Source organism: Trachymyrmex septentrionalis, unplaced genomic scaffold (genome assembly GCF_001594115.1).
Source record: "Trachymyrmex septentrionalis isolate Tsep2-gDNA-1 unplaced genomic scaffold, Tsep1.0 scaffold35, whole genome shotgun sequence".
In the NCBI taxonomy this organism is placed as follows: domain Eukaryota; kingdom Metazoa; phylum Arthropoda; class Insecta; order Hymenoptera; family Formicidae; genus Trachymyrmex; species Trachymyrmex septentrionalis.
The window spans coordinates 448,920-470,909 of record NW_017305514.1 but is presented as its reverse complement, the minus strand read 5'-3'; the positions used below and the strand labels follow the sequence as shown (position 1 = coordinate 470,909).

The following is a 21,990-nucleotide window of genomic DNA, read 5'->3' as shown; positions in this document are numbered from 1 at the left end:
ATCTACGGGAAAAAAGGCGCAATTAATCGAGCCTCGAAATGGCGCGAACTCGATTAGAGCAACGGAAATTAGATTTGAAGATCTCATACTCTTTCCTAGATTGTTTCACCGCTTTCGTTCCACCCTCACCGGCCTCAACCGGCCTGATATAACGCAACGCGTTTAACACGCGATCGGCGTTAGCCGACGAAAACGTGAACTAGTTTGTTTTAATGCCCGGTACCGTATCAGTTGCACGAGTTCGGATTCGCGCCACACTAATCATAACGGGGCCGCAAAGCGAGAATTACGAGTTCCTCAGCACCGCCTTGTCGGCGCGGCGGATCGGAGCTCCGAGCGGAACGACAACGGCTTCCTCGTAATTCGATTAGCTGAGCTCGCGGTGTAATATAAAATCTGGGCCGTCAGCGACACTGCCGTCATTGGAAGCCGTAAGACTAATAAAAAAAAAGATCACTCTGGCTTTATATAACGTGGCTGTGCCACGCTAAAGGGCTTCTTTTATTTCTGTTTGGCGGTGCCGCTTTGTTGCAGCGTCACGCTTTGCGTCTCGTGGAGGTTTTTTGCGCGAGACTTACCTTCGTTAGGGGTAAACTTCTGTGCATCACCCTTGTGCTTATCAAAAACATCTCACTGTATCTCTAATATTAATTATAATATAACATTAATCTAGTATTAATTGTCCTTTCCTAAATAAATAATATAAATAATATTTGTACAACATCCAAATTTAGGATTAAACGATTAGCCAGAGATTTTGTCCGTTTGCCGGAAAGCCGGAAATTCGCGTTAACAAAAAGTCAGAATTGGAATTTCCGGCTAAATGCTGTTTGTAAAATAATTAACTCTTTCATAATATGATAAGTTACTTCTTCAGTTTTTAGCCGAAAATTCCAATTCTGGCTTTTTGTTAACGCGCGTGAATTTCCGGCTCTGAAAACTGAAGAGATCCACCTGTCACGCTATGAAAGGGTTAATTATATTACAAGCAGTATTTTGTCAAAAATTGGGAGGTCTAACGGTCGAACTGCCGTCTTCTCTTCGAAGTTTTCCGCAGAGTAGTACACCAGAAGAATTTCTCCCCTCGTCAGTTACTTCGCGTCCGCAAATTTTTGCTCAATCGAGTTTCCGAGCGGAGTTCGTGCCCATGATGAAAGGGATTCCGTGGGACGTAAAATGAAGCTCGATATCGCGGCGGTACCGTTGAAAGAGACGGGGAGTACTCGGCGCACGGCAAAATCTGAACGCTATAATTTCGTCGGGCTCGTTCCATCGGACCGATCTTTGTCTCGGTAAATGGAGGGCCTTCCGTTCGCCCGCAATTCGAGGGTTGTACCGCTCGTCCTCCATCCGCGGGATTTTATCGAGGGTGGGTCTCGCGCAAAGTGCCACCGTTTTACTGTCCTGCCGCAGCACGGAACGCCGCTCGATCCCCCGTTATTTATTAATCATTGAATGCTTAATCTCTGCACTATTCGTATTGCAGGTCTCATCAGCACCAGTGGTAGGAAGCTCGATCGTGAGAATCAAGCGGAGCACGTGTTGGAGGTAAGTCAAATAATTGGATTTTTTCTCGAAAGGGATTACAGTACCTCTGCGCGCGGAAAAAGAACAAAAGAAACTTTCGGGAAAATGTTTACTGTCAATTGAAGGGTTATTTTTTTGTAAAAAAAAAACAAGTATTTGTGTAACTAAAGATATATGTAAAAAATTTTTTTATACGCGTAACCTTTAGATATTTTGTGAGAAAACGATACGCGTAAAAAGTTGTTTTTATTAAAAGTTATAAATAACGCTAGTTAAAAATGTTTTCAAAGTTATTAAAAGAAAAATATTTCCTTTTAATAACTTTGAACTAGACAAGGTCTCTAGAGATTTTTTTTTCTCCTAAAAAATGATGCGGCAAGTTTTTCAAGTTCTTCCATATAATTGTGAATGAATTCGAAGCGTGAATAAACTTCGTTGGAAACAGATTCTGAGCGTATCGTGTCTTCTGCAGTTAACAGTGCTTAGACGACGATCTAATCAGTTTCAAAATCATTAGAGCGAATTGTGTTCCCTAATGACGCGCTAATGCTAACAACTAATTGATGGATTGGCGCATCCTTTCTCGTTTCGCTCGTCCATTCGTTCGTTTCTCAACAATACTATCGATATAAAGTTTCTGGAAACTGTCGCTTTTGCCTTCTCTACTTCATCTGCTCGTCGGCGCTCGATTGCCGAAGTGAGGAAGAAAATCGCATCCTCCGTGAGATTGAAAAATAAAATGAGGAAAATCTGCTGTCTGTGACGGTGAAAGCGAGAAGGCTAACTTGAGGGTAGCACGGCGAGAAAAGGGGTAGTATAAACGGGCGGGGAGAGGGCAGGAGGCAAGAGACCAAGAAACGAATGGACGACTTGGGACAACGACGGAAAGAAAGAGGGGTAAAAGTGGCAGAAGAAGGAAAGGGAAACTTCGGATAGAACAACGCTGAAAAGGGTACAATGGTTCTAAGAAGAAGAGTCGTAGGGTGAGACATCAGGGAGGCAAGACATTTCTCTGGGGAAGGTCGGCGCAGCCTCCCGAGGAATTTCTACCTGCATCGGGATTAAAGGAAGAGCATGCGATAGTCTCACGTCGTGTACGAACGGTAGACACAGAAATTTCTCCGGTGCGATAAAAGTAGGGAAAGAGACGATACCAATTTCACCAAAAGGCTTCTATACGATTGATAGGATAAACGGCCTAACTTTATCCTCAGCGTTTTCCTTCCTCTACATTCACGAAGCATCCCATTTTGAGAATTTCTTTAGCTGATAGACTCCCAGCTTTTCCCCAAAGTGCCGGAACTCTTAAGATGTTTCAAAGCGTTTCTACTTTGATTGAGTGTAAAATATTAGTGTAAATAGGTATCCGAAGAATATATTTCGTTAATGAATACACGAAAAGAACGACTTTGCTGAAATAGCTAAAGATTTAATTAGATACAGATCTGAAAATAATTTTGTTAGGCTGTCGAAATAATTATGTAGGACACTCAAGTATAATGAGAAAAAAAATTTTGATATTTTAGCAACAAGCTTGAGCGTCTTAATAATTATTTTATAAAATGTTCGTAGAATACTTTAGACTGCTTACGGTGTAAATACTGTAAATGGTTGGTGCCTGGACCTAATGCTTTTGGGTCGCATTATAGATCAGATATAGATCGCATATAGGTCTCTCGGTGTAAGAGTAGCCTTTACAAAAGAAAATATAAAAAAATACTCGTTTATATCTTTCCATCGATTGCTTGTTTTCCGAGCGTGTGTCTGTTTCTTATATTATTAGATTTGTTCACGTTGTTTGAAATCCTCAAAATATTTATTCTCAAAACGAGATAAAAAAAAGTATTCGGATGTTGAAAGAGAGTAAAGATGAATGCAAAAAGGGCAAGCAATGCGATGAGATCTTTTATAATGTATAAAAAATCTTATACTCTTTTATGAATCTAAAAAATGAAAACGTGTTTATTTAGACAAATATTAGCTTGAACACCAACTTTAGCAAATAGTTTAACACGAATCATTTTCAAATCTGTATTTAACTACATTTTTAGATACTTCAGCAAAAAATTATTAGTTTTTTTTTTTTTAATGTAAGAATGATTATGGCGGCTGTTTATATGTTTAAAAGTCTTAAATTCAATTTTAAGTTGTCATAAATTAATTACATATAATTCATCCCAGCGTCACTTATCTGGCATTGATGCGCGTTCAAAAAATTATTTTGTAAATAAAATTATAACAGACAGTTTTTACTTTCATTCTATGTTCTGAAGAAAACTATTTTTCAACGTTTTCCCACTTTTTGAATTTAAATTCCGACTTTTTCCTGAAATAGCATGATCAATAATAAGTGCTTATGCTGCTGTTCATAAAATTTTATTCATAGGACTCACAATACGGCAGATTGTCGTAATGTTCATGAAATTATGATTATGTAATGCCGCAAGTTCCGAACATATGCGAAATAGTTTCTAGATTTTATTTTTATATGAATTTTTAAAACGCGTTCGAAAATTCCTGAATTATTCACGACAGTTAAAGTGTTCTGATACTACAAAATCGCATCAGGTAATGCTGGGGGGGAAAAAAAAACATACGCGGAACACATTACGGCAGTAAAGTATTTCGTGATTAACACAAGCTATGCTCGTCCCAAATTAAATTGCACGTTATTGGTTTTAATGGCCGTACTCTCGTTCATTCGCATGTCGCGCACAGTTTAAATTTCCGACGCAACCCACCGACTGATCTAATTAAGTGCACTCTGTAACAGAATAGGATATTGAAAATCAAATTGTATCATCGCTTTTCATTTTAAACCGTACATCAATATTTGTTACTAATACGACTAAGGATTATTTGACGAAGGAGTATTGACAAAGCTCAATGCTATTTATTTCGAGACAAATAATATTTAAAATTTATGTTATATAAATAATATTTTCCTGAAGATACACAAGAGTACGTTACACCCCCTTTAAGTATTTAAATCCATTTTCGTGTGAGTCTAATTTCGTTAGATATCATTACGGAAATTCTCCGACTTCTCTCTCCGTAACGCGACCAGGAAATCACTTTAAGAGGCTTTGATCTTTCGATGCGGGTTGTTAACAGCATGTTTGTGTTCGTAACCGAGTTAAATGAGTCTCGGCTCTAAAAACAAGAGTTCGTGAAAACGATCGCCTCCCCTGTGACCCTTGCCGTGTCACCTTCTCGCAGAGAAACTTCGACAATTTTGCAAAGTCTCTCCGCCACGAATAATTAATGAGTGTACGGTGCTTTCTCTTTTAGCGCTTTCTTTTAACGCAAGCTACGTCGATTACCTCTTCGTTATCAATCACGCGGATTAAATCGCTCGTTCGGTTCATTACGCTCTTTAAGTAAAAGAAATGAAGTTTTTAACATTGAGACAAATATATTTTTATATAAGTATAATATATAACGTATCTTTAAATATATTTTCAATAATTCATGTACAGTGAAAACATATTCACATTACAGAGATCGATGGGAAAATTAACAGAGCTTACTGAGATTTGAATTCGGAATCTCTTGTTCTCAAATCTAGCACTTATCGTTAGTGTGCTACTCTAACGATGCTTCATTATTGTTGCAATTATTTCGGTCATCTATCTTTAAATGGTCTTATGGTTGTTTTTATTGTTCTACAATATAAAAATTTTTTTATGAAAATAGTCTTTGTAAAAAATAAACATTAATTAAATAAGTAAATAATAACTATGAGTTCCGTCCTAATATATAAACAAAAAATAACTATATGCTCTTGAAAGCTAAAAAAAACCTTATATTAATCATGGAAAAAGTAGCTTTAGTCAAACTGGCTAAAATTGTGATATTTTGTAGCTTATGAGATGTTGATCAAAAGTCTTCATAAAAAAGGAACAACTATAAAAAATGAATAGATTCTGCTCATTCTGTTTATCCATTTTTTATGATTATGTTCACACGATGGAGACTTTTGATCAACATCTCATAAGTTAACTTTCAGCCAATTTGACTGTTTTTTATTTACCTACCTAATAAGTGCGAAGTCTTGACTATATAAATAGTTTTAATACGTTTAAAGAGTATAATTTCCATTCCCGCTTATTAAGATAACGTATTTCGATTAGAGAAGTATATAATCTATTTTATTCTATGTTAAATCACTAATTAATGTTTACTTTCTAAAATTAAGTCTCTTTTTAAGATATCTCTCCTGTACTAATATTTTTTAGCACTCACTGTAAGAGACAAAATTTATATGTGTCACGCAAGAATAATCATAGGTCAATTAAATTTTATTTTTTATTTCATTGGTATTCTATATATTGAGCTTCGGCAAAACGAAAGAAAACAATCTATACGCATTCAGCTATGTCCTTCTGTATTAGTTATAAAAATCCATTTTATTTTCGGATAGCACAATCCGAGTCTATTAACTATGCCGAATATACCATTGGCGAAATTGGTATTGGCCGAAACAGCGATATTGGCAGCATGCTCATCTAAACGGAGTGCATATTCTGTAGTTTTCGCGCGGATCGTTAAATCTTCTTTTTATGACGCTTTCGCTCGCCAAACTCGTTTATCTGTCATCGATATACCGCTTACAGTGTACAGCCCGATGTCAAAGGGCGAGGCGACTGGCTGGTATTTTGGCATGAGAGGTCAACCGAGGTTGCGCGACCCGATGACCGAGACGACCGTGTCCCCCTTTTTCATAATACCACGCATAATTTACGAGTATTCCCGTGGGCTGCGCTATGAAGAAGAAAGTATTTCTCCACCGACCACGCGTATCTCGCGCCACCAGGCGCGCTTTTTTGCATACTGTAATACGGAAAGCGCTCGATGAATCTAAAATATTGACAATACCGTCTCACTTTCGACGGCGCGTGTGCAACGACAGCAGATCACACTACGTCCTTTTGTTGTTCGATATGCATCGACCCGAGTGATTGACTGAAAATATTGTGTTGCAAAAGCGAGAGAGCGATATAGAAACTGTCGAATTCACAAATATGCGACGAGTACTCGCTGAAGGGCTTTATTGACGTGACCATTGCGTTACCTCTTTTTAGTCAGACTTTTCAATGCCCTTCCTGTTTTCAGATATGTTCTAGCCACTCTTCCTATTCAAAGTGAGCGAGAAAGTTGCTTACTACCGTAGAACAGACCCTCTAAGTGCTACTTGAAGTATCCGCTTGAGAATATTTCATCGAAATTTATGATCGACCAGGCATACTTGAATGCAAATCGTAGTCGCCGATAACAGATAATCCGAGAAGCATATAAGAATCAATTTTCACTGAACGTATCACTCTTGCAGACGCTGCAGCAAATTTCTGAATTAATTTTCCATCCTGCCTTCTAGGAAAAAAGATGAGGACGGGTAATCCTGATGAGAAATCGAGAAAGTTTGAAGTATTTAAAAAATGCAGTAGATTAATTGCCCGGAATTTCTATTTGGTCATGCAAATTTCTTACTATCTTATATAACTTCGAAACGAAATATTTTTATTTCAGCATAAGTGTCAAAGTGTAAATTGTTTTTAATCTCTTTAAAAAATTAAGTGACTACAATTTCATTTTTTAACGATCTACTTGTTGTTCTTCCAGACACTTAAAGATTAGTAAGTAATTATTATTATTATTATTATTATTATTGTTATTGTGTTATTGTTGTTGTTATTATTATAAGTACTTGTCTTAATTAATAAAAAAATTTTGAAAAAATTTTACAGATTATTCTAAATTGTATTTAAAATACACAAAAATTAGCGGCAGTTTATTATCTGAATCAAAAGTTATTTTTAAAAAATGTAGTGATATTTTCTTTACCTGTGCTCTAATTACTTTAATAAAAATGTACAGAAAGATATTATGAAATAATGACAAAATCTCTATTTTTTTACATAAGTATTCAAAATGATATATGTAAAGTTATACTGCGATGCAGAAAATAGTTATCTTGTAAATAAATGAAATATTCATTTCTTAAATCTTTATAATTAATTAATTGCAGTGAAATTTTGCATAAGTCAGTTTAAATTTTTAAAATATAAAAAACATTTAGAAAATAATATATGTGCTATATACTTCTATGATACCTTTTTAGAGTAATGAACTGATTGATTAATTGTATAAGTTCGGTTAGGATCAAAGAGGTTGTATATATAGACTAGGGGAGCCAGCTAAGAATGCGTGAACGAATAGAAAAAAACGGAAAACGAGATGGCCAGAGAGAATCAAGGGAGAGTGGAGCGGATTCACCCGGAAGTCGCCATGTTTAGTGCACTGTTGGAGTGAGTAAGAGATATGGTAGGAGCGTGATGGAACATACGATGCTGCACACACTAGTATTGTACCGCACTAGTATTGTGTGTATGACATATATGTACACACACATGCATATTTCCGGAAGTGCACTAGACATGGCGGAATCAAAGAAGAAAATCAGTATCCACTTAACTCTCCCTTGATTCTTTCTGGCCATCCCGTATTCTTTTATCAGCTGATAGTGAGTAATTCCTTTCGCGTATGTTCCTATGGGTCTCCTGGAAAGAAACAAATGGGAAACAAATGGAAGATTAATTTAATCTCAGTTCAATTCACTCTTGATCTTTTTCTAATTCTAAAAATTATAAAAAAATAATACAGTAAGTTAAATCAAAATTAATCTTACGTGGAATTGGGCCTCAGCCGCATCCAGTGCCATATTAGCACTGGAGCCTAATCTAGACTATAGTTCAATTTTTGAAAAGAAGTTCTAAAAAATAATCATTTTTTGTCTCGCGAATGATTGAGAAAATTTTTTATTGATTACTAAAGATTTGCTTGCGTCGCATGTTTCAATGTGTTCCTGTTAGCTCCTCTTCAACAAGAGCACTGGATCAAAAAAACGTACACAGGGTGTTCCAAAAAAGTCGGGATTAAGTATTTAAAAAAATATAAGTTTTATAGAAAAGTGCTTCAGACAAAAGTTGTAGAGTTTGAAAAGATCTACGAGTATGTACTGATCTTATCAGTTTAATTTTGGATGACATCGCCAAGGTCAGGTTAAGATCACATCAATTTTTTTTAAACGACACACGCTATTTTTTTTATTCCAGAATCTAATAGTTGGTGTCAAGAGCTTTTCAAAACACAGTAATAAAGTTACTTTTCATAATATAATACTTTTCGAGTTATAAGGCTTCAAAGTTACAGTACCACCGACATTAGTAAGTATTACGCAAAGTGTCCGACGGTTAATACTCTTGAATGTTATTCAGGATCCTGGATAACATTTGTTGAAATCAATGTTATTGGGGATTGTTTCTCTTATATTTATTTTTGCATTGAAAATTCATTTTTATGTAAACAAAATATTAATAACTTTACGGTTTCTCAATTCCTGCAGATGATTCTTTTTTTTTTTTTAGTAACCTCGTTTCGTGGTTGTTCCTCAGTTGAAGGGGGGAGAGTAGTGACAAAAATTCACTATCTAGGAGCAGAAACCTTAATCCGGTCCTGGCCGCATCTATTCAAAAGTGATTCCGCGATCGATAGCGTCGCGTGTTCGCGCGTGAGCTCCGATTCATAAACCATTATGCCAGCCATCCCCTCGGCATCGAAAGCTTTTTACCCGCTGTCTTCTTAATAGGCACGATTTTTCACGCTTTACCCGACCGCGACGTCGAAAAAATATACCTCCTTCTCTAAGATACACACGGACATATTTCAGGTTCGATGCCGTGCACGGTCGGTCGTTTTCAACATGCACCGCGTATATTAATAAGGTTGGCTCGGACGGGCGCTTGGCGCTATCCTTCACGAGGTTTCTTCCGCAGATTCGCGACGGCTGCGCTTCCGCTCGAACGACGCGCGTAATGCACGCCGATTCCCGACAACGGCACGCCATAAAGCGAAAACGAATGCCAAGCTCGCTCAGCGCCTTTTTGGGGATGATTAATGCCGAAACGCGTGATTCAGCCCGCATAGACAAACGACTATAATTATCTCTATTTGTGCATTTAGTTCTGCGTATTTGAAAAAGTACTTACATTGGTGTTACCTGTCGTCTACCATAAATCACAATGATTCTGCCACTGTTCTTTCATTTTCCCTCTTATTCAAAACGTTTGAAAAAAAAAAACATAAGCGACATTAGAATGATTAGAATAACACGACTGAAATAAGATGTCCGAATTAGATCTTATTTTCAATACTTAACCTTCAGTACCCACAAAGGGTTAGTGTAATCTCCCTGCCCCCCCTCCCCTCCCCCCCGATTTTCATAGTTCAGACGTTTTTTTTCCGATCCCTTTTCACTTATTGCAAAATATCTTTTGTGCTACGACATTATAGATTTTCTAAAAATTCTTTCTTTTTTTCAGTCTTCAAACGATAGATTAAAAAAAAAATTAGTTAAAATCGATGCACTACAATCTAAGATACAAGCGAAAGAAGAAACGCTGGGTTACAAATACCGGGACGTCAGTAAATAGGATACTTTTTTGAAAGTGTGGGTACTGAGGGCTAATAATATTTTAGTGTGAATTTATATTTTTTATATCTAATTATGCTCGTAAAAAAGCTTCGTGATAAATATTTATTAAAAATAAACGACAGAGAACAGGAATGAATCGATAAATGATGTTGAGACTAGGAAAGAAGGGGGACTTCTGCTAGAGCAACTTTCTGTTTCACCCTACGTCTTGATCTTTTCTCCCTTTTATATTCCTCGTAATCTACCCTACTATTTGTTCGCGAAACCTTTCGTCCTGTTTCCAGCCTCGTCACTCGGACACTCAGAAGCGTCGTTGAAGTCGCTTAATTGACATTCTTCCTGTGTCGTCTTTCGCTCACCGTTGCAAGGATTATCGTCGCGACGCCCAACTCTCAATGTCTGAACCTTCTTACGACGGAAACTTCCAAGCCGATGCACGTGACGTTACCGTGACAATGAGAGAGTGCTGCCCAACGCCATTATCAAAGGAACCGAGAAACAATAGGGTAGTGCTTTCGTACGACCGTCATACGGAGATAAGGAGTTTCGCATCTTAGGAAACATCTAGAGAAATGCAAAAAGATCCATTTGTTGAGTTACCACTGCGCTGTACGTGCGATAAAACTTGCAAATATTTTACTCAACGTAACAGATAAAAAGAGTAAATATATTTATGTACAACCATTGAAGAGATGGCACAAGGGAATAAACAATTCTACTTAGATCTTTTTTTCAGAGATTAACGAAAATAAACAAAGAATTGATGTCGTTTATATTTAGCTAAATACAAAATATTGCCTTTATTCCATCAATCCTTTCCATTGCATTCTTTTTAAACAATACATCTTTATCTCTTTGATTTTTACGAAATTTATATTATTATTAATTATACCTGTATGAGATAGAAGAATGTAAAGGGAATGAATTTTAAGACTTCTGATCATATTTGGGCTATAATTTTTATTTTCCTTTACTAGAACAAGATCTTAAAGAAAATTATACTTGGAATGATCCCATCTGCTATTTAAAATTGTATCTTAAACAGAACCATTAAGAACCGTTTACAAATACTTTATGTTTTAATACTTTAATACTAATTAAGCGACTAAAAAAAAAAAGACAATTTTTCAGTTATCGTTGTTGCAGCAAATAAACAATATTTTGAGTGTACATCGGTATCAAAAGATTTAATCTTTTTTGTCTCTCTCAATGAGCGTTAATTAAAATGTCGAATCATTTAATTCTTTTTTCGCTTCTTCTCTCGTCCGAAATACGAAGTGCAAGGGAGAAAAGGAATTGTTCTGTTCGCACATCCAATGCATAAAGCTGTGTACAGCAGCGGTATATAATTAATGCCCGGCGCCACTCTCATTCGCCTAGTTTCTTTTTCTCTATTTGCTTTTCACAGAGGATCGCAAAAGATCAAGCTCGGTCTTTTGCGTGCGGCGCTAGTAGGGAGAAAATAATCATGACGAATATCCAGGAATCTCCATGGCGCAGTGAAAACCCTCCACAGAGTGAAAACCCTCCATCTCGTGTGTTTGCGGCCGAATGAGGAAAATTCTCGCGGAAAAAAAAAGCATACTCCGTCCATCCGCCAATCCATTGTATCGCGATTCAGATTGTGGAACGTTAATTAATGCACGATTGTTTGTTGGAACTAATCATACTTTCGGTTACGGGGAAGATTCTACAGAGTGTTTATCGCGATTACCATAAATGGTTCCAAAGAAGAGCCGACTTTATCCAGACTTAATCCAGTATTCGTCATACTCGGTGTAATAGTAATTATTAAGAAGCACGCTTTAATTGAAGATAAACTTTACGACTGTACGATTTGAACGGAGAGGTAAGAAAAAGAAAAATACTATCGCGCGCTGTCTTTGCTCAACGTTTCATACGATGTGTGCAGAAATCGCGTCTCTTGGCCTCTCCAGACAGGGATTCCAATTATTAACGACCACAATTACGCACGGCTTTCTCTGATAACATCTTTAGAGTCTCGTCCTCACATCGAGATTCGTTCATACCGGAGTATGAGAAATGAAAATAGCAAATTTACGACAAAGTTTGAGCATCTTTTGCTTCATGCGTTCGATCATTTCGATCCTGATTTCATTAAATCACAAAATTACATTTTTTGCTATAAAATTTCTAAATTTAATATATACATGTATTTTTAATTCTTTTTTTTTTATTCTTTTTATCCACTAAATTGCATCGTGTGTATGCATAATTGTGATATAGTAGCGTATCTTCTCTCTGTCGATATTTTTTTAAGGATCAATTGTTAATAATTTCCTTAAAAAATAAGGAGCGTATCTGTTACAGCAAACATTTCGGAACAGCTGCAGGATGAAGTTGACTTTATTCCGACCTCAGATAGTCCTTTAGCGTTTATCTAACCGCTTAGTCATCTCGCGGGGTTGCCATAAGCGTTTTCCAATGCCTAGCTGCTGGCTAAACGACAGTTCCATCCATTCACTGCTTTAACCAACTAGTTAAATACTTATTTTTCGTAAAATAACTCATTGTAGCGGTAAAATACGCTTATTAGTGCGGAATTTCACATTGAATTTCAAATATGATAGGAGTGCACCTGTGAATTGAATATACGAGTAATCATTTTTTAAATTCTGCGACTGCGACTAATATGCAACAGAGCTAAATTTCCGGTTATGTTGGAAGTCATAAATTCTATGAATTGTCATAAATAATAGCATAAAAGCGTGGTTAATTTAAATTTTAATGCTTTTAACAATTTGACTGCCAGCTGACTTCGGTATTGAACTTAACAAATGTACACTGAAAGAGAAATGTTTGGTACGCATAACCATTTGTTTTGTTGTTATGTGGCCAATAAAAGCATTTTTATTTTTTTATTAAAAAATTGTATTGTTCTAATCAAAGGGTATTTTAACCAAATTTGTTGTTCTAATCAAAATTTGATCGAAATAACCAAATTTTAATTAGACAATGCAATTTTTAAATGAAAAAGTAACAAAATTTTTATTAGTCACATATAAACAAAATAAATGGATTATATGTACCAAAACATTTCTCCCATTTTTTTAACACTTTATTTTTTAATATTTTAATAATTTATATTTCTTTAATATTTTAAATACTTAATAAAAATCATTCTCGGATAATAAAATCATTCAATCGGATAAATAAAATCGTTACTTGAATGAATAACGAGATTATTGCAAGTTTTCTATATTGTCGCATAAATATGTGTAATACAACTGTCATAGTGTTAATGTTTGATGAAAAAGTGGCTTGATGAAAAAGCAATAGCTATTAATATAAATCAAAAATGTGAAAAGAAAATTGAGAAGTTTGAATATTTTAAATTTTTACTAATATTTATATATTCAGAAGAGGAGCGGGGACGTAGTAGTGAAAAATAAAATTTGATCGATTAAAAAGGTACTGGAGTGAAAAAAATTTATTAGTGCCAGATTAGTACTTCTTGTCGAAGAACATGTTAGTCGATGTACTTAATCAATTTTCTTGCAGAAAATGTTCGCTTTGTCATCGTTCGAGAAATAGAGTAGCGATTTCGTCGAGTTCTTTTAAAGTATAGAAACAAATGATAGACGCCGGTGCCAAGTTCGCAATACATTGGCGAGTCGATCTCTTCCCATCGGAATTTAAGAATTTGGCAAGTGTACTTCTCTGCCAGTGCGCCGTAGCTCCGCCTCACGTCAGTAAACGAAGCAGACTCGGCGATCCAATGAATAATGAATGTAACAGTACATTGCCGCCGTCTTTGACCAAACTATCGGTCGCTCGGCCCATTAATCTTTTATGATAATCTATCCACCATGTAGTCATTTCCGAAATCATACTCCGTGCGTGCGGGCGTAAATCCTTGGAGCGAACGGTCGTCGGAAACGGCCTCGACCACGCGAGAAACCGGCACGGAGTCGAGTCTCCTTCAGAACGGAGTTCAAATTATGCATGCTTTTCTGCTCCGGCGAGCGAGTGATATTCCCTTAACGATCCGTCGGTTTACTCTCCCCCAAAGAGAAAGGGCGGAAGAGAGGAAGAGAATTGAGAGAGAGAATAGACGGAAAGAAGGCCGTAGTACTTCGGCTTGCCAAATAGAATGTAACGCTGATGTGGATATTACGTGTTCGCTATCAAGGCGATCATCGAGAGAAATTTTTTTTTCTCCCCCCGTTCTATAATTTTCTGGAAAATTAGTCTTCGCAGAGGAATCCTCCGTTCCGGGAACACAAATTTATTATGACGCGAAATTAGAGCGAGTGAACGCAGGCTTATTCTGGCTAGGTAACGCAAGCAGTCGGAGGAATTTCCTGCGGATACAGACCGATCATTATTAACGCCGAGCTTTAGGTAGATCTGAGAATATTTCGATATCCTCGAGATAAGCCCGTGTTTCCCATTGCACTTTCCGCCGTCCTGCTATTATAATGGATCGGCTTAAGCGGAATTTTGCTTTATACAAGCAGAATGAGATTATTAAATTCTACTCGCTCGTTTCATTATTGCCGTCCTCGATCTCGCGACCGCATGGTGGAACATTTCAAGCGACACTTTCAAATTCCATCCATTTTCGAATCCCAACTGAAGTGATATTTTTCGATATAAATTATTTACAGTGATTTGAAGATGCTTATTAGCGTCAGTAATATTAAATTGCTTGTCAATTTTATTTGCGATATTACGTACTCCAGCTTCAGTCTAAAATTATGTTTTAAGACGAACAAATCATTGACACGCAGTTTGTTTGAACTGCATTGTAAAAATTCACACAATGTATTATTAGACACTAACCCGTATTCATAATCAGGCCTTATATTTAATTCATCTTCTGATGCTTTATGAATAATTTTATTGACCACAGAGGGTGGACTTAAGGAAGCTCTAAACGTAAGGTTTGACTGTGAATACAGGTCTCAGTCTCGATCTGTTTCACTCATCTTATATATTGACTATTTCTCGATCCGTTTTGATTTAATATTGAACATTTTGATTTTTGAACGGATACAACATGGAAACTGAGAATAATACTGTCCTAGAACATGTCGAGCGATCACTTAAATTTAATTAATTTAGTGTCAAATTTAAGATAAATCGCCACTGCTCTTACTCAATTATATTGTTACAATATTTTATATTAAAATAATGGTTATATTTCACACTATACAACGAATTTAACTACCGTTTTAAAGTAACGATACCAATTTAATAAAGTAACGATATATTTAGTAGGAGCAATGACGATTTAAATTAAATTAAATTAAATTTGACACTATAGATTTAACAGAGATTAATACACATGCTTACTCGTTCCTTCGTAAAAGCCGTACGCTTTCGAAGCGAAGAAAGTTTCGAAGAGGCGAAGGTAATGATCTTCTACTAGGCGCCATCGTCGACGATTTATGTTGTCTGCGAAGCTGCTTTTTCACCGACGCTGATTCCTCTCGCGATACGAATCTCCAATCCTTCGTTCGGAAATATTCCACGACGATGGAGTTTGCCGAGGTTTGATGCCTTTCCTATGTAAAAGAATCGCCTTGATCAGAACGTCAAGAAAATATCGTCGCTATAAAATTCGCGGAACCTTCGCTGACGATTTCTCACGTAAACTGAAACGGTAATCGTCACTCACGAAGCAACGAGAAAAGCAACTTTCCAGCTACTTTGCGAAACCGCGCGCTACATTCCACGTAGCAGTTCCGAGTTTATTATGGCCGACTGTCGCGAGTGTCTCGTCGAGTACCTAGTGGCGAGTTCCTCGGATTTAGCTGTAAACGCGGGGTTAAGTCCAGAGAAATCACCAGAGGCCGTGGATGTAATTACGGAGAGTCGAGCGAGAGAGGAGCAAAGGAGGACGACGCAGGAAGGGAAGGCTCTGAAGAACTGCTCGGGCAAAGCATGAGGCTATTACCCCTAATCACGAGGAAAACGCGATTCCTCTCTGGAACTCGCAGCCTCGCAGCGGGATATACTTCTCGCCGGGGAAATGCTGCCGAGTTATTCCGAAAGTCCGACTGTTTTGTCGCATACTACTCGATAATGGAGCCACGTTTAAATCGGAGAAATAATAGGGCTCGACTGACACGCGAAATCTCATCTATCATGAAACTGCACCTCTTATCTTGTATCAAATACTCACGTTAAAATGGTAAAATTTTGTTAAGGAAGAAGAGAAGGGGCAATACTTTTTCTTTGAAATTAATTAAACTTTTCTACGTCTTATAATATTACTTTAGAACTACATTTTATTTATGAATCCTTTGATGAATTGATTAAAGACTGAGGAAAGAAGTCGTCTTCTTAATTAATTGAAAATGAAAGATTTTTTGCAGATTGGTAAAACCTTCATCTTCGTTTCTTTATTTCAAATGCATTTTACTTTGATAGATTTAAACTAAGACGCTATATAGGTATTTAATTGTGAAAATTAAGAATAAAAATTGTGATAAATAATTTTTTCTTGATATATTTTGTGCTGTAAAAAGAAGTGAAATGTATCAAAGAGTTAATCGTCCCTTAATTAGCAACAAAAACAGCGTTGAAAGGATATATTTCGTTTTATTTTTTTTCTACGGCTGTGCTAACTATAAATTTCAATCGACACAGCTCCTCTTATTTTTATGAAATCGGCAAGAGCGATAGAATCGCAAATGAAGCAAAAAGAACTAGCAACAAACAAGCATTAAATTTATGTTTATGACTTAGTTGGTTGTGCAATGGCTTCGCCAGCTTTAATATATAGGCGTAAAGAGCTAACAGATCCGGTATCTGGGCTATGTAATATCTTGTATAAAACTGTAATTTAATAATAATAATAATTAATTTCAAAATGCAAACGATTTTTCTGCTAATAGAAAATATTATGCAGAACTAATCAAAAGTTTGATAGTTTTGACATGCAATCGAAAAGCATTGTGCAATGAAAAATGATACACCGACGAGGAAATCCGATACCAAGTTGTCATCAATGAAACATTCATCATACTTGTGATAGATTGCACACAAAAAAAGAAAGAAGACATATTTAGTGGGGTAATGATCTTTACTTAGAATTCGCATGTTCGCTATGCTGACTCGTATTCTCGGAATCTCGCCAACCCTTCCGTGCGGTTTACATAGATCGCATACCGATATTAAACCGTCCTAGTAGCCCGGAGCGCGAGCTCACTCCGAGTGAAATGATAAAATTGCGAGTGCTCGAAGGGAGTGCGAAGCAAGGAAACTCGTGAAGCACCTTCGAGATACGACGAAACTCGGACGGATTTAGCGCGATCGGCCAAGCGTTTAAATCTACCACGTTATAAGGGCCCCGTGTTCATCTTGTACAGGGTGCTCCAGAAATGAGACACTTAATATATTCCTCCGCCTTGAAGATACGAGAAGATGACTGTGATGAAATTTATATAGCCTCGGAGGAACAAACGCGACATGGCAGAATTCCGGATGCTGATGCACCTTCATTAAACGGGACACGCATGATTTTCATGTAATTAACGTCGTAATAAAAGGAAAATTGCACTGTTGGAAAACACATTATCTTTGCATCATTTTTCGAAGCAATTGCCTATTTCGATTCTCTGCATGTTTTCGAGGCAAAGGGAAATTGTGTTCTTGTTTTGAAGGTTACTATTGGATTAGGAGGAAAGTAAAATCGTATTTTTTAACTTAAAATTGTATATAAAATATATTCGTTAAAAATGAACGAAATTTAAATTTCAAAAAGCGTTTTAAAATTTATAATCTTCACTTTCGAAAAGTCATTTTTTAAAAGTTCATATTTTTCTAGTTTCTGTGAATTCGATAAGTTTTATATGAGGTTTTACATAGAAATTAACAACAAGCTGAACAAAATGGGAAAATTTTTTCTCATTTTATGAATCTCTCACGTGTCAAAAAATAAAAATTTGTAAAAATTTTTGACTTTTTAACGTAAAAGCTGAAAGTTTTCCCTACAAAATTGTTTTTAAAAAATGTTCTTACGATTTTTTATTATTGAATTATCGCAGGTTAAATAAAAGGAGTATTTTTACTTTGCTCAAACAGCTCCATAAAAATTATTATATTGCAATTTAAAAAAAAAAATAGATTTTTAAGGCTGAAACTTTACTGTAAGTGTAATAATATACTATATATAACATAATATAGTGTATAACTTTGAACGAGAGAGAGAGAGAGAGAGAGAGATATTACGCTTTCCTTCTAACTCAATATATAATATACAAGATACAATTTAAATCGAGTAGATGGTCTCTTGTGAACAAATTGAAAACAGAAAATACAGAATAAAAATTCCCTAGGTGTGCTCTGTTTAATGAATTCGAGCCGTTCTGTATAGAGAGATGTGGATAAGCACGCGGCCGATGTACAAGGGAAATCCGGAGCTGTTTCGCATCATGTCGCAGATGAGAGTGCCCCGATATTCGGGCCGACGTCCGGTGTATAAAACGGAGTTTCGTACTCCTAATTTAGTGCAGGTGTTACCCCGGAGGATCTGACGCGCATAGTCCTCTCCCGCGAGAGATGTCCCGAGGGACATTGGATTTACGTCGCGGTCTCTCAGCAGCCTTCCTCCGTTCTCTCTGTCTCTCACTCTCTCTCTCTCTTTCACTCTCTCCCAGGCGGAAATTGCTTCGTGAGAGGACCGATTATTGCACCGAAGAACGACGGCGGGGACGACCCCGAGACGGAGAATTTCGTAACCGGTCTGCTCTCTCATCAGTCTACCCGGCGGCTCTTCCGCCGGACGGATGGACAGATCGCCCAACCGGCTTCGTAATAGAACGGTCGTCGCGATGAGTCACATGCTTCGTTACTGATTTGCGCGAAGGTCCGCCTCTAGGAAAGACAAATCTATCTACGTACAGAATTGGACGTAGAACAGGGAACGTTTTATTCTTATGAAAGCAGGACATGTAAAATTTATAGACGACGCAAGGTAAACAAAGTCGAGAATGCAGTGTGTTATTGTCGGACGCGACCGCTTTGACGAAGATGCAAATTAAATCTTATAGCTGAATGACGGTGCACAAAAATAACCCGCATGACTTATTCACAAAGTGTAATTATAAATTCATTTGATCTCGGTGAGACTTGACGACGCATAGTTTATTATAGAAAGACGTCTCTCTCGACGCTTATAAATTTGAAATAATTTTTAAAAATAACAGCTCTTAAAAATGTGCTCTTAAATATTCTCTTTATTATTGAAATTGATTTCGATGTTTCCGCAACATCTGAATTCGTAAAAATTATGCGGTTTTCAATCTTCGTTTGCGCGATTCTCACGACGTTGCGAAGAGCAAAATCTCGGATTTGCGATGTCGTCTCGGATGCGGGGACACTTGGTTTTACGACCCGAAACTCCGCTTCCTCTTGCTCTTCCGGTCAGCACAGCCGACTGCCCAGATCGTACGTGCGATATTCGCGCATGAAAGTCCAGGATTTTCGCAGGACGAGGAGAAACGTGCGCGATAAGACAACGACTGTAGTAAACGAGAAAAAGGGGCTGTGTACGAAAAATCGTACCGGCGGAGATAGTCTAGGAAACTATCGTATTACGTGGGGGAATATACTCCCCTGAACTTCTTCTTAATGCACCCTTTTTTCACCCTTTTTCATTTTCCAACCAATAATCGATGGCGCGAACCGAGGGAAAGTGTATTTCTACACATGTTTTACGTGTTTTCCTGAATAATCAAACTGAGAATTTAATTAATGCGCATACGCGCGTATCTTCGCTATAGTTGCGGAATTCGAATACATGGATATTTATCGCGACACGTGAAAAGAGAAAATGAGAGCTCAATTTGTATATTAATAAATGCCTCGGATGAGGAAAAGAGAGAGAGAGAGAGAGAGATTGAAATTTGCGTAGTAAAGCCGATCGCATGCTTTCATTATGAGAGATAGTAATAAATCGAGTCAACGATATGTTGATGCTGTGATTTGATTTGTTGATAGCCCAGTATCTGCGTTAATTTAACCATGAATTAATCAGAATTCGTATTAACTCGTTTATTCGCTGAAATTACCGTTGCTGGCTTTTCAATATTCGAATATTGCTAAATTTCGATAACATAGATCTCTCCCTTTTTCTCTTATAACGATATTTATAATATTTTGCAATTAATAAAATTTTAATATTTATGAGATTATTATATTTGTATATTTTTCTTTATATTATCGGAATCTGGATTATCATAAAGATATAATTTTTAATGCAACGATTTTACATAATTCATCAGACAATCTTTTTCACTTTTATACTTTTTTTTTTTGGTATTTTATTAATCTTTTTCAAACTTAATCCTTAAAGTATATGTTAATGTAACAAGTGTACTATTCCATAATAATATTTACTTATCATTTGTTACAACAATGACACAACTAAAAAATTGTTATTTTTTTTAGTAACTTACAAAAAGGACGAGAACATAAAAAAAGAAAGAAAAAATATGAGATCATTCTTTTATTTCTCTACAATCAATGATTGTATCAAAGTGATATCGGTTATCAATATCTAAATTGCATTTCAAAATTGTAATGATTCAAAACATGTAAATTTATTACCTGGAAAACTTCATTATTCCACATTGTGTCGTTGTTATAACAAATTAGCGATATATTTATTTATTTATTTATTTATATCTTTGAACGATTGCTTCACAATTTTAACGTAACGTGCGTACTCGATGATGTATTTAATTGTTCTGTTGCTGTAATTGATGATTTCATGCTTGTAGGTGACAGTGAGAGACAACGGCAGGCCGCCTTTGTCATCGACTACAAGAGTCGTCATCACGGTAGAGGACATTAATGATCATGGCCCTGAATTCGAGCAAAAATTCTACACGGTCCAGATTCCGGCGTCGCCGGCGAACGACAAGCCACTCTTTCAGGTACAGATTTCTTCGAGTTTTTTCGCGCGTTACGCGGTCTTCCGGATGGCCTTTCCATTCATTCGTATTTTTTGTAAATACATTTCCACGCCAATAAATAAACTGGAGCACGGTACAAAAGTGATTACGCGAACAGCGACCCAAATCTTTCCCGAATCGATCCCTGCTTTCTCCATGTTGTCGTTCTCCATGTAAAAAGCGCCAACCTTTGTGCCCCGCTGTATATAAGTACATACCGCGCGCTACTTGTAAAATTGTTTTAATCCGTAAACGCGAAAGATGAATCGTCTCGCGACACAAGCGTGTAAAATTCTATTCATGTCTCACGTTGGACCGTCGTGACAACTTGGTCCGGAATTTTGCGAGAATTCCACTAACGGACAATTTGCAAGAGTGTCACGCGCTGTGACTATCAAAATAAAAAAAAACAACCCTGATATATTACACCAACATGGAGCAGACCGCTTGCGACTTCTTCTCATCCTCCCTCGCTTCTCGTTATCGTTTTCCCATCAGAGCCTCCTCTTCTCGATGTGATCAAAGTAACCCCTCACCGAGTATCGTGGCAGAAAGGGTAGATTTAGCTCATGAGCCCTAGCACGAGGATCCCTGGCACAGCCACCATCCCATCTCTCTCTCTCTCTCTCTCTCTCTCTCTCCCTCTCCCTCTCTCTCTCCCTCTTTCTCTCGTCACCTTTGTTACTACGAAGGTGGAACCTCCATGCGAACGTCGCACATCCGCTGCAAACACGAGCATCGGCTGGAGGTCGGCCGGTGCAAATTAAATTACGAGGCGTACGCCTGAACTGTGCAGAAGTGAAGACGGAAGAATTTACAATCTTGATCCTAAAGGAGAGCTTCAGTACTTAGATACAGCGTATTTACAATTATTAGGCAACGATGGATCCAGAAATTCGTCAAGAAGGGAAGCCATTGGCGCGTCACAAGTGACATTCTTTTTTAAAGTCAAATATGAAAGGACAAAATATTTGAATTACTATTTAAATCATTACATTGGAAAAATATTATTTAAATGATATAATTCATAAAAAAATGTTT

The 21,990-nt window shown here is 36.9% G+C and overlaps 1 protein-coding gene across 3 annotated transcripts in view; it reads left to right on the top strand.

Annotated features, from left to right (window-relative positions):
• LOC108750301 (fat-like cadherin-related tumor suppressor homolog) overlaps positions 1–21,990 on the top strand; it is a 52,640-nt gene that overhangs the window by 8,368 nt on the left and 22,282 nt on the right. For all 3 annotated transcript variants that reach the window (XM_018489666.1, XM_018489665.1, XM_018489662.1), the window contains exons 2-3: positions 1,487–1,548; positions 20,776–20,931. In XM_018489666.1, the coding sequence (XP_018345168.1) occupies positions 1,487–1,548; positions 20,776–20,931 (218 nt within the window). The remainder of the gene's footprint in view (positions 1–1,486; positions 1,549–20,775; positions 20,932–21,990) is intronic.